This window comes from Pan paniscus, chromosome 13 (genome assembly GCF_029289425.2).
Source record: "Pan paniscus chromosome 13, NHGRI_mPanPan1-v2.0_pri, whole genome shotgun sequence".
In the NCBI taxonomy this organism is placed as follows: Eukaryota; Metazoa; Chordata; class Mammalia; order Primates; family Hominidae; genus Pan; species Pan paniscus.
The window spans coordinates 135,235,910-135,249,153 of record NC_073262.2 but is presented as its reverse complement, the minus strand read 5'-3'; the positions used below and the strand labels follow the sequence as shown (position 1 = coordinate 135,249,153).

The 13,244-nt window shown below is 51.2% G+C and overlaps 1 protein-coding gene across 1 annotated transcript in view; it reads right to left on the bottom strand.

Moving 5' to 3' along the window:
- Nucleotides 1-10,473, bottom strand: part of EFHD1 (EF-hand domain family member D1) — a 49,625-nt gene extending 39,152 nt beyond the window's left edge. Inside the window, exon 1 of the mRNA XM_008965739.3 lies at nucleotides 9,602-10,473. Coding sequence (XP_008963987.2) covers nucleotides 9,602-9,903 — 302 coding nt within the window. The 5' untranslated portion in view covers nucleotides 9,904-10,473. The remainder of the gene's footprint in view (nucleotides 1-9,601) is intronic.
- Between the last annotated feature and the right edge of the window lie 2,771 nt (nucleotides 10,474-13,244).

The following is a 13,244-nucleotide window of genomic DNA, read 5'->3' as shown; positions in this document are numbered from 1 at the left end:
GGAGTTTGAGACCAGCCTCAGCAACATGGTAAAACTCCGTCTCTACTAAAAAAAAAAAAATTAGCCAGGTGTTGGGGTGCGGGGACTCAGGCAGAAGGATGGCTTGAGCCCAGGAGGTCAAGGCTGCAGTGAGCCATGATCGTACCACTTCACTCCAGCCTGGGTGACAGAGCAAGACCCTGTCTCAAAAAACAAAAAAAAAATACAAACAAAAACAAAGCACACAGATGGACAGAAAAGAGCCCTGGAACGTTATTCAGTAAAAACCTACCTCTCCTTCCTCACTAACAGAACCCAGTTTTGGCTCCATCCCTCAGGGAATGGAAACTACCCCGGATGGGCTGGTTATGGGATGCCAGAGGCCGGCTTGGGGCACACATAGAGGAAGATTTCCTCATTGTTTATTTTTTCTATCTTTTTTTTTCACTTCTAGCTGGTTACACATTAATTTCCTCATTGTTTAGAAGAACCCTAGGTCTTTCCTGCATCTGGATTTTGTCGCAGCTGATGTGACTCGGGGAAACTCACACCTTGCCACCTTGACGCCAGCACACAGGGTGGCAGAGGACGGAACCCAAGTCCTGGATGACAGCAGCAACCAACCATTGCCCCAGGGCCACCCTTGTCCTCTGGACACCCTCATCCATGAGATGATCCATTTCTTTATTCATTAGTGAGTTTGGGGCAGAGTTTTCCATCATTTGAGCCAAAGGCCTCCCAAGTAATACAGGCAGAACAGCATAGATCGTCTCTTACAATCTTGTGTAAGAACATGCACCCAACCAGCTGGAGGTGACCCTCGGGAACAGCTGCAGGTGACCCTCGGGAACAGCTGGAGGTAACCCTCGGGAACAGCTGCAGGTGACCCTCGGGAACAGAACAGCATCGGCTTCCACTCTCTACTTCCTAAAGATCTTTACTGTTTTAAAGGAAATTTTCAATGGGGAACACTATAATTTGATAACAAAAAATAAGTTTTCCTTAAGTCGTAAGATTCTTATCTCCCATTTCCCTCCAAACCAGCAGATCTCAAATTTTTCTGGGGTGAGGAGCTGTACACCCCCTTGAAAAGCAAGGTCTCCCAGCAGGTGTGAGAGTGCAATTCCACACACTATTGGCGAGAGTTCCAAGACCGGAGGTCAAGAGCTCCTGCTCCAACCACAGGGCTAAGCAGACACCCAAGGCTAATTAGCTTTTGTTTCTCACTTGTCTTTTTTTTTTTTTTTTTTTTGAGACAGAGTCTCGCTCTGTTGCCCAGGCTGGAGTGCAGTGGTGCAATCTTGGCTCACTGCTTCCCGGGTTCAAGTGATTCTCCTGCCTCAGCCTTCCGAGTAGCTGGGATTACAGGCACCCACCACCACACCCTGCTAATTTTTGTATTTTTAGTAGAGACGGGGTTTCACCATATTGGCCAGGCTGGTCCCAAGCTCCTGACCTTGTGGTCCACCCACCTCGGCCTCCCAAAGTGCTGGGATTACAGGCGTGAGCCACCACTCCCGGCCTCATTTGTCTTTTTCATTGGGAGTTTTTAAGCTCAAACACACCATGGACCACCTCTTAGGGGAAGCCATAGGAAGGCAAGCCTTCCTAGGGTGGGGAGTGTTACCCCGGGACTCCAGCTGTGAGCGCCAGCTGCGAGGCTTCCTCAGCCCGCAGAAGAAGAAGATGCAGGTCCTGCTCCTTCTCCAGTGCTAATCTTCCAAAAGCAACTCTGGGGTCCTGGAACTCAGGCCTCACTATGCTGCCTACCCAACTGGGGGGACACCAGGCTTCCACCGTGTCCCCTCTGGACCTGAGGCCACTGATGGGAGGAAAGGCCGAGAAGTGAGAAAGGGGACAAATGAGATCAGGCTCTGGATTCAAGATTCTAAAGCGACTGCCTAGCGTGGGGGCTGGCTAACTTGGGCCTGCAGGCCAAATCATGCTCACCAAGTGTTACAGGAACACAGCCATGCCGTGCCATTTGCATATTGCCTGTGGCTGCTTTCATATCACAATGGCAGGCTGCAGAGGGACAACAGAAACCTTAGGGCCCAAAGCCAAACAGATGGATTATCTGGCCCTTTACAGAACAACTTTGCCCACCCATGGCCTAGAAAGAATCTTGGAAGTCACACAGCCCATCTCCTAGCCTCCATAAGCTTTCGGCCCTTCCTAACTGCAAGCCTCTCACGCCAGGGAGTCAGAGTACCTCCCTTCTAATGAAACTCCAGAGAAAGCAGCTCACCACCTTGCAAGACCTTTCGTTCCATTTCTCAGTAACTCCGATTGTGGCCAGGTGCGGTGGCTCATGCCTGTAACCAACACTTTTGGGAGGCAGAGGTGGGAGGATCACTTGGGCCCAGGACCAGCCTGGGCAACATGTCAAAACCCCGTCTCTACAAAAAATACAAAAATTAGCTGGGCGTGGTGGTCATGCCTGTAGTCCCAGTTACTCAGAAGGCTAAGGCGGGAGGATCACTTGAGCCCAGGAGGTGGAGGTTGCAGTGGACCAAGACTGTGCAACTGCACTCCAGCCTGGGTGACAGAGAGAGACCCTGTTTCAAAAAATAGTAATAATAATACTAACTCCCACCATGAGAAGGCTCTTGCTTCCCGATGGCTGCAGCTTCCTTTCCTTGAGCCCTCACTGCCCTCCTTCTGCCATCCAAGGTCAAGCACTCACCACTGAGATCAAGTTCTCAGCCCCCATTCTCTGTCTCCAGGAGGTTCATCCCAAGGGCCTTCCCTGCTGCCTCCACCCAGGGCCTGAATCCCTTCACAGTCCTTGGTGGCTGCTCCTCCATGGCTGTGCCCAGAACGACCAGGAGCCCCTGCTTTGAATGCAGCAGCCTGAGGTCAGAGTGTCCCCAACTCCCACATCTTCTCAGGGTCTGCTCAGCTACTGGAGTGTCCTGTATGTGGGTGGTCGGTGGCTTCTCGGGGAGTGACATCCCTCCCATCCAAACAGCATCATGTTACATCCAGCTTGCTGTCAGCATTTGTTTGAGCTTCTCAAGGGCCAAGACCCTTCCAGATTATACAAGTATGTATAATCTGGCACCTGGCAGGTGCTTAGCTAAATGAATGAAAAAATGAATGAGTGAATGAATAGCTCATAGCAGGTTGGAAAGGGGCTCATGGTGATCATCGTCATCATCATCATGATATGGTACCACAGGAGCACACACTAGCAGACATATGGACAGTGCTGGCCACAGAAGCCCAGAGCTGGGAACACTGGAGGAGACCTAAGTGGACTCTTAGGTCATTCGCCCATCTTTAGAGACCCACTAGCTCAGCCACGACATGAACCCACGCATAATGTAGCCCCATGCCAATCAAATCCCCTGCAGGTCAATGGAAGAAGTATTCCTGTTTACCAGTTGGACCGGGGGTACCACAGAACCTCTGCAGCCTTGGAACGTGGAAGGCCATGTCTTGGCAGGTCATTGACCACAGGTCAGGTTTCATCTTGCTGGGAATGGAGGATCATGGTCCATGCTCCAATAACTCAAGGTTATTCCTGCCAAGAAGCGTCTAGAATTTAGGATCAATGATGCCCTTTGGCCACCAACACTCAGGGGACACAGAAGCAGGAGGAGGCTATAGAGGGGTGTTCTGGAGGACTGTGAAATGTGGAGGAGGCCAAGTGCGGTGAGTCACGACAGGTGAGTCCGCGACAGCCTCACCCGAAGAGTGGCTGTGGGAGTGAGCTAGTGTGTGAGCACGCAGGTAGGCATGTGTGAGTGTGTGAGGTTGCACATGATATACAGAGATTTGTGAAGTCTAAAGCTAAAGACAAACGTGTGCCAACCCCAGATGTCAGTGCCCTGAGGGTGTGCTGGGCTCCTAACTAAGATGAATATCAATTGTAGACAGCCTGGCACCCTCTAGCTCCCAAGACCTGATTTGTGGACTCTTAGGCCATTCGGCACATCTTTGGAGACCCACTAACTCAGCCACACCATGAACCCATGCAGAACATAGCCCCATGCCAATCAAACACCCTGCAGGTCAATGGAAGAAGTATTCCTATATACTAGTTGGTCCAGGGGGTACCACAGGGCTGAGGGTATAAAGTTAGTTTGGTTGGTATACAACAACATTTAAAAAAAGAGAGAGAGAGAGAGTCTGGCCAGGCGAAGTAGCCCATGCCTATGATCCCAGCGCTTTGAGACAGGAGAATCACCTGAGCCTGGGAGTTCAAGACCAGCCTAGGCAACATGGCAAGACTCTGTCTTGAGAAAAGAAAAAAAAAAAAAAGTTAAAGTCTCCTGGACCTTACAGCTTTGAAATCAGGCACTTTTTAATAATCCCGCAAGGGAGAAGGGGGAAAGGACTTTTCTCTTTTTGTATAATGTAACACTTTAATAACTGTTTTCATCACTCAACTTCAAATTTCCATTATTCAAATTCTCATAAAATTTGATGGCTCTGTAACAAGGATGGTGGAGGAGACATCCCAGGGAGAGGGAGGTGTGGAGCGAGGAATGAGGAGGAAGAGGGAACTCCCTACAAAGATAAACCCACCAGCAACTGTGGAAGCTCCTTCCAGCTCCTCCTACATGGGTTAATCATGCGTGCTGGCAAGTAAAAGCAGCCAGCACTTAAACCCGTCTAAGACACAGTTCCAAGGCATGGGGTCTTTCTGCCAGAGACTAAGACCCAAAACAGAAGGCTGACCTAAAGCTATCCTCCAGAATTCAGACAAGCCCTAGGTCCTCTTACCCTACCCCCCAATTCAAAATTGTCAAATGTACAAACTCCAGTGCAGGTGAGAAAATTTCACATCTAAGGTGATCACTGTTGACTGAAGCTATAGCCAGGACAAGTCAGTACCTCTTGCCTTTCTCCAAGGAAAAAGAAAGCACTTAACTTCTTCCTTTTATTTCCACCCATCTTTCCCATTTTTAGAGTCAATTCACTCAAAAGATCAGGATGCCAGTATGCAGGCAGCCTCACCTCCACCTCCCCAGTAAGCCTCCCTAAGAGGGCTCACTTTACCTCTTTGGAAAATTCCCAGCCTTCCAAATCTACACCCGCTTCTCTCTCCTTTAGAGACAAGACTAAGGAGGAGAAAAAGAAACTGGGAGAGGAGAGGGGACGAGAAATGAAGAATTCCACGACAGCCTCACCTTTTTGGGTTTCACTGGTGTCTTGGTAACGCGGGACTCTGGCACTGGCAGGACATCCATGACATCACCGTTTCAGATTCTTAAGAAAAAGACAACTTTCCCATAGCCAAATGTTCCTCTTCCCACCCTCTCTTTGGGGAATTAAAACACAAGCTTTTAGTATGCTGCAAAAACCTTGCAGCTGCATTTTAAGATGTTGCATTGGGGTCCTGCCTTTAAGTGGCTGCCCTCATTGCCTCCCTTTGAAAGAGGCCTCCAGATAAGTCCAGGGTAATTAAAATTTCCTGTCTAACCTTGACTGCTCCACCAGCTCACATTACAGCCACGGATACACACTGTAGAGTCAGTTTCTTCTGGGCCTTCTCATTCTTTTAAAATCAGGCCACTATTCTCTTGGCTCAGGCTATCCAGTAACAGGCTTGGAAATGGAGAGGGAACTTTCTCTGGCCGGGCTGATGGTGCCTCTGGCTTCCCACACTCATTAGAAAACACTCTTTCTTCTACAACACACCATTTAGGAGCCAGCCTCATTTGTTAGGTCCTAAGGACTCACAAAGGACACCACTCCAAGAACCCAACAAACTCAGAGGCTGGGAAGGATCCAGTTTTTTTAAGCCTTGAAAATGTAAGAAATCCCTAAGCCAAATACTTTTAAATAGGAAAATCAAATTTAAACGATCAAAGCATATCTCCCAGTATCTGTATGAATCTTTCTAGCCCCAAACAAAAAGACAGGGTGTACTTTGTACTGGTCTAATCAGGTTATATACTGCGAGGGGCCCAATGAACTAAGGCGACATCAGAACGTGAATCTAGAAACTGCTTAAAAGTGAAATTCTTAAGCCAGGCGCGGTGGCTCACGCCTGTAATCCCAGCATTTTGGGAGGCTGAGGCGGGTGGATCATTTGAGGTCAGGGGTTCAAGACCAGCCTGGCCAACATGGTGAAAACCCCATCTCTACTAAAAATACAAAAATTACCTGGGCATGGTGGTGCACGCCTGTAGTCCTAGCTACTCGGGAGGCTGAGGCAAGAGAATGGCATGAACCCAGGAGGTGGAGCTTGCAGCGAGCCAAGATCGCGCCACTGCACTCCAGCCTGGGCGATGGAGTGAGACTCCATCTCAAAAAAAAAAAAAAAAAAAAAGAAGGCCATGTGAAGACACAGAAACACACACAGGGAGAGCACCAGGTGCTCAGGGTGGCAGAGATTACGGTGATGCGCCCATACCACAAGAAATACCAAGAATTCTGGCAACCACCAGAAGCCAGGAAACAGGCACAGAAGGAGTCTTCGCTGGCGCCTCAAGGGCAGCACAGCCCGGCTGACACGTTGGTTTCAGACTTGTCAGACTTCTGATTTCCAGAACTATAAGAGGATATACTGCTGTTGTTTTATGCTACCCACTTTGTGGCATTTCATTCAGGCAGCTCTAAGAAACAAACGACCTCACCCAGCAGCAGAGGAGCTAACGAGTTCCTTCCGCAGAACCCGGAAGGGCAAAGCACACAGTCCCACGGGGACCCGGAACTCACCAAGAGGCCAGGTCACCACTCCACAGCTCAAACTGTGGGCTAAATCAGGTTCAAAAGATAAAGTGGACTCAGCAAAGTGAATTATTAAACAAAAAAGGACAACACAAAATGTGTACTTTTTTTATTTTTTTGAGACGGAGTCGCACTCTGTTGCCCAGGCTAGAGTGCAATGGCGTGATCTCGGCTCACTGCAACCTCCACCTCCCAGGTTCAAGAGATTCTCCTGCCTCAGCCTCCTGAGTAGCTGGGATTACAGGCCTGTGGCACCATGCCTGGCTAATTTTTGTATTTTTAGTAGAGACGGGGTTTCACCACGTTGATCAGGCTGGTCTCGAACTCCTGACCTCATGATCCGCCCTCCTCAGCCTCCCAAAGTGCTGCGATTACAGGTGTGAGCCACCACACTGGGCCAAATGTGCACATTTACCCAAATTACGGATATGTGATAATCTAAAAATTAGGGGCTAAAATCCACCTGGCCTTCACCATAGGCTGAAACATGGAGCTAAATGCATCACATACATGAATTAATTTAATCCCCACAATAACCCCACATGGCAGGTCCTGTGCTTTCCCATTTGACAGAAGGGAAAACTGATGGCACAGAGCTTTTAAATAAGCTGCCCAAGGAACCTTCCAGGTAGCAAGTGGTGGGGCTGGGGTTTGAACCCAGGAAGCCTGCCTCCAAGTGCTCACTCTTCACAGCCTCACAAGACTGCTGCTGCCATGAGTAAAATCTGGAAGGTAATCCAATAGAAAACAAATTGGTGTGTTACATTTTCTTTAGTGTTTTTAACATTCTTATGTTATTAATTTAAGCTGTTGTGGCCATACCACCACCACCAAGGATGAGCCATCTGAGAACGGGGACAACGCAGAGAGGAAGGTGGCTTAACAAAAAGAGAAACTAAGCACTGATGGCAGCACCTAAGCTCCTAGATCCAGCCACACCTGAAGCTAGTGATGGCTTTTTGGTTTCCTCAGCCAAATTATTCCCGTTTTGTTTATGCCAATTTTGGTTGCAAGTGACAGAAAACTCAACCTAGAAAGAAATACCAAGTACTGGTTGAACTGTTAGCTCTGCTGGGATCCCAGGCCACACACTGCCTTCCCCTTAGCTTTTTTTTTTCCCCCTTGAGACAGCATCTCCCTCTGTCACCCTGGCTGGAGTGCAATGGTGTGATCTCTGCTCACTGCAACCTTCGCCTCCCAGGTTCAAGCAATTCTCCCACCTCAGCCTCCCGAGTAGCTGGGACTACAGGCCCGCGCCACCACTCCCGGCTAATTCTTGGATTTTTAGTAGAGATGGGGTTTCACCATGTTGGCCAGGCTGGTCTTGAACTCCTGACCCCAGGTGATCCGCCTGCCTCGGCCTCCCAAAGTGCTGGGATTACAGCCGTAAGCCACTGTGCCCGGCTCCCCTTTGCGTGATCCTGGTCCAGTACCTGTTTGCTCACAGATGCCACCTTGCTTCGTCTCCCAAGACCCTCTGAGCATATGGACTCTTTTTATCACTCTTAGGTAGTCAACTACAAGTTGATCTTTCCAAAGATTGTTTTATAGGAAAAACAAAAGAAGCCTGAGTGGCCACAAGAAAACTTGAAGATAAAGGTCCCTCCCCAAGATCCCCTGAATCCAGCTGGACTGGGAGGAACTGGTGGGGTCTGGGAGCAGCCCGGCCAGGGCAGTCTTCCCATGAAAGGCATTACCCCAGAGAAATCAAAGGGCTCCAACAAACCTTGCCTCACCCATTGCTTTTCCATTTTCGCCCCAGCCGCATTCTTTAGCACCACTCGGCCTTCCTGAACTGCCCAAACTAGACCCAGAAAACGCCACAGATCAGTGCCTGGAAGCCAGACAAAGAAACCAGGGTGTCAGGGAGGCAGAGGAGGCGGAGGCTCCCAGGTGCCGGCTCTGCAAACCTCCATGCAGGGGCAGCGGAGGCTCAGGCGACGCAGCGCCAGTCACAGCGCCTTTAAATAGAACCTCCACGCGGAGGGCAAACACATTCCATGCGCTTTTAAAAACGCCCAAGCATGACCTGGCCGGCGGCCTCAGCTCCCCCAGGCATTTTTCCGGTCTCGGCTCAATTCTGGAAATATTAATAGCTCGGTTAAGAGCTTACCGGGTGCAAAATACTTTTCGGCCTTAAAAGGCAGGGACCGTTACTGCTCCCACTCTCCAGATGAGGAAACTGAGATCCCCGGAGGTTCCAGGCGACGAGGTGGACTAGTGGGTCTCTATCGCCTGCCTCTGGCTCAGTGTCTCCCCAGGTGAGCGGCTCCCCGCGCACTGGGGCTCACAGAGCAGGACCGCAACGAGCCCCCGCCGGACCGGTGCCAGCGGCCAAGTTCGGTTCCCACAACCGCCCCCGCTCCCCGCGCCCCCAGGAGGCTCCCGGGCCGCGCCTGCTCCAGGAAAGTCCTGAATCTCTTACAACGACTTTACCAAACTCCCCGTTCTCGGCCTCCTCTCATTCATCAGACCCCGCGCTGCAGCCAAGGATTAACTTTCCCCTTTTGTTTTAAAAGATAAAAGGCCAACAGGGGCTAATTTTTCCCTTGGGGGGATACAGTGAAAGCTGGCAGGTGAGGCGCGGCGACGGCTCCCTTTCCTAGAAGTTGCTTTCGGAGCAAATCTCCGGACTGGCGGGCGGAGGGGGCGGGACCAGTGGTCGGGGTTGGGGGACCTGGAACTCGGGGCCGGCAGCCGCCGAGAACTTTTGGGCTCCGTCCCGGAGAGCTCCTGCTCCTGGTGTCCCCCCCTCTTCGGCCCCGTCCCCCACCGCGCCGAGATAGACCCGAGCACGCAAGATCTGGCTGCGTGGGGCCAAATGCTACCTGCACCCCGGGACCCCTCCCCACACAAACGGGGCCCGGGACTTCGGACCAGAAAGCCCTCCCGCTCCCTCCCTGGTCCCGGGGGCGAAGGGCGCGCAGCGGGAGCTCACAGTTTGAACATGCTCTCCAGGTCCTTGATGAGGCGGCGGCTGAACTCCGGGAACTCCGTGTAGGGGTTGAAGACCCTGCAGCGCCGGGGCCGCGCAGCGCCCTCGTTGATGTCCAGCCGCCGGCTCAGCTGGGCGCTCAGCTCCGCGTCGGCGCTGGCCGTGGGCGCACGGGCGGGGGGCTCGGGCTCGGGCTTGGGCTCCGGGGCTGGGGCGCCGAGGGGAGCCAGCTGGGGGCCACTCTCCTCGGCCTCCTCGCGCCGCAGCCGGCGCTCCAGCTTGCACGCCAGCTCCTCACTGGCCATGGCGGCGGATCGCAGGACGCGGGAACGCGGGGACGCGGGACGGGGCGCAGGGAGCTGGCGGGCGGCGCGCTCCTCGCAGGCTCGAGGCTCTACACCACTCCGCCGAGGCGGCGGGGACCCGGCGGTTGGGAGGGTCTGAGGACAGACTGGCGGGCGGGGCGGGCGGGGCGGAGCTGCGGCTTTAAGGAGGCGCCAGGGCTCAGGGACTGCCAGCCTGGTGGGAGGAGGCCGCCGGTGTCTGGGTGTCTGCGCGTCCCGGAGACCCCGACCTGCTTCCTCTCCCCGCGGCTCCGGGCGGGAGGCTGACCGTCCCCCCGGGACCAGGCAGGGACCCTCGGATCAACTCCGACCTTGCTGCCCCTGTCAGCTCCGGGGAAAACCGTAGCGGGAAAAAGCGTCTCGACCGTTCAGGCGGTGCCTTTCTTGTCCCCCAGAAGTAACCCGACTGGAAGCGCTCGCGGCCCGGGACAGGCTGGGTGGGGGAGGCGAGCGCCCCCGAGCGACATCCACGCGTCCCCCGCGTCTGGGAGTGGTGCCCACCCTCCCCGGGGTCAGGGAGTGGGAGGCGCCCGCCCGGAGCGCGGGGCGGGGGAGCTGCTTTTCAAACACTCATTGAAACGAAATGTTTCCAAAACATGCTAAAAATACTAAAAACAAATAAGCAAACAAAAAAGAGGGAGAGCAAACGAGCAGAAAAAACTCCCGTTTTCCCTAGAGGCAGGAAAGCAGCGTAGCTTCAGGGACTCGGGTTTTTTTGCGTGAAACGCACAAGAAAAGAGAAGAAACCTGGCGCGGAGACTCACACCCGCAATCCCAACACTTAGGTGTTGGTGGCAGGATCTTTTGAGCCCAGGAGTTCGAGACCAGACTGGGCAACATAGTTAGACTGTCTCTACAAAAACTTTTTAAAAATCAGCCAGGCATAGTGGCGCTCGTCTGTAGTCCCAGCTACTCAGGAGGCTGAAGTAGGAGGATGGCTTGAGCCCGGGAGGTCGAGGCTGCAACGAGCCATGGTCAGGCCACTGCACTCCAGCCTGGGCGACAGAGTGAGACCCTGGCTCTAAAAATAAACGAAGAAGAAGGAGGGAGAGGGGGATGAAAAAAGAAAGGAAAGAAGGAAAAGAAGCTTGAAAATTAAATCAGCATTTTTAACAAGAGGGTAAAAACAAATACAGTCGTCATTCTCCCCAAGGAAGGCTGATGCGGCTGTTACATCAGCCAGGCGTTGAGAATCTTGTAAACACGGACGCTGCTCTGACCCACCATGGGCTGATGACTGGGGCAGGTCAGTGACCCCGCTGGACTGTGGTTGTCTGAGACCCAGGGACCAGCCTTTGGCATGCGAGTGCAGGGCATGCGGGGGACCTGGGTTAAAATGTTATTTTTAAAAAGTTATAAAGGAAAATACGTTTTTAAAATAAAAGTATAAACATTTTTAACACTCCTACTGAACAACTTGACTTGGTACAGAGAATACGGGTTTTACATATACAATGGCAACCCTGCAAATAGATCACGGGGCGCTACACTTCCTGACCTGGTGGTGGTGACTAGAAGGTTGGCTTTGTTGTCACATCTGTTTTGACCACTTTATGTGACACATTTCAGAGAAAAAAGGTCAAAAATTTTGTGTAATTAAAAAAACTTTTTTTAATTTTATATTTTAAAAACTTTTTTTTTTTTTTTGAGATGGAGTTTCATTCTTGTTTCCCAGGCTGGAGTGCAATGGCATGATCTCGGCTCACTGCAGCCCCTGCCTCCTGGGTTCAAGTGATTCCCCTGCCTCAGCCTCCTGAGTAGCTGGGATTACAGGCGCCCACCACTGCACCTGGCTAATTTTTTGTATTTTTAGTAGAGACAGGGTTTCTCCATGTTGGCTAGGCTGGTTGTGAACTCCTAGCCTCAGACGATCCTCCCACCTCGGCCTCCCAAAGTGCTGGGATTATAGGCATGAGCCACCACACCCAGCTGGTTTCGTTTTGTTTTAAATGTTCTTATTCCATCGAGCTCTCCTCAAGAAAGAAAAAGTTCAAAATTCTTAATAGTCTCCATCAACAAGAAACTCTGGGGCTGGGCGCGGTGGCTCACACCTGTAATCCCAGCACTTTGGGAGGCAGAGGCAGACGCATCACTTGAGCCCAGGAGTTTGAGACCAGCTTGGGCAACATGGCAAAACCTTGTGTACAAAAAAAGATAAAATAAAAAATAAAAATAAAATAAAAAACAACTAGCCAGGTGTGGTAGTATGCACCTGTAGTCCCAGCTATTTGGGATCACTTGGGCCCAGGAGGTGGAGGCTGCAGTGAGCCATGATCATGCCACTGCACTCTAGCCTGGGTGGTAGAGTAAGACCTGTCTGAGAGAGAGAGAGAGACAGAGAGAGAGAGAGAGAGAAAGAGAGAGAGAGAGAGAGAAACTTTGCATGAGTAGGTAATACAATTTTTTTTTTAAGATGGAGTTTTGCTCTTGTTGCCCAGGCTGAAGTGCAGTGGTGCGATCTCGGCTCACTGCAACCTCTGCCTCCCAGGTTCAAGCGATTCACCTGCCTCAGCCTCCCAAGTAGCTGGGATTACAGGCACCCACCACCACGCCCAGCTAATATTTTATATTTTTAGTAGAGACGGGGTTTCACCATGTTGGCCAGGCTGGTTTTGAACTCCTGGCCCCAAGGAATCCACCTGTCTTGGCTTCCCAAAGTGCTAGGATTACAGGCATGAGCTACTGTGCCCGGCCAGTAATAGAATTTTTAAACCATTTTTTACATGCTGAAATTTACAACAGTTCGTGTTAAAAAATCTAACAGCTCTTTTTATTTATGAATATAATGTTGAAAATTTTTAAAATTAAAAATGACTTTTTTTCTTTTCTTTCTTTCTTTCTTTCTTTCTTTTTTTTTTTTTTTAATAGAGATGAGATCTCTCTATGTTGCCCAGGCAGGTCTTGAACTCCTGGGCTCAATTGATCCTATTTGCCTAGGCCTCCCAAAGTGCTGGGATTACAGGGGTGAGCCACGGTGCCCAGCCTTGAAAATTCTGAAATTAATGGGAGTGGATTGTGAACAAAATTTCACTTTTTCATTGAAGTGTTTCCAAATGAGGGAGTGCTTTTAGATAATGCGCTTGCATAATGTGAGCAGTCACCTGGTGCCTCTCAAAAGGCACATCATCTGCAAGGGGCAAAGATTGAGGGCTGTGTCCACCAGGCACCCAGCCCAGACAGAACGTCCTCTGAGCTATGTCCCGCCCCTGAGGGAAAATAGCACAGGCCCACAGTATTCACCAGGCAACACCTGGCCACCCCTCAGAATGAAGTGTTAGTATCTCACTAGTGACAATTCCAGG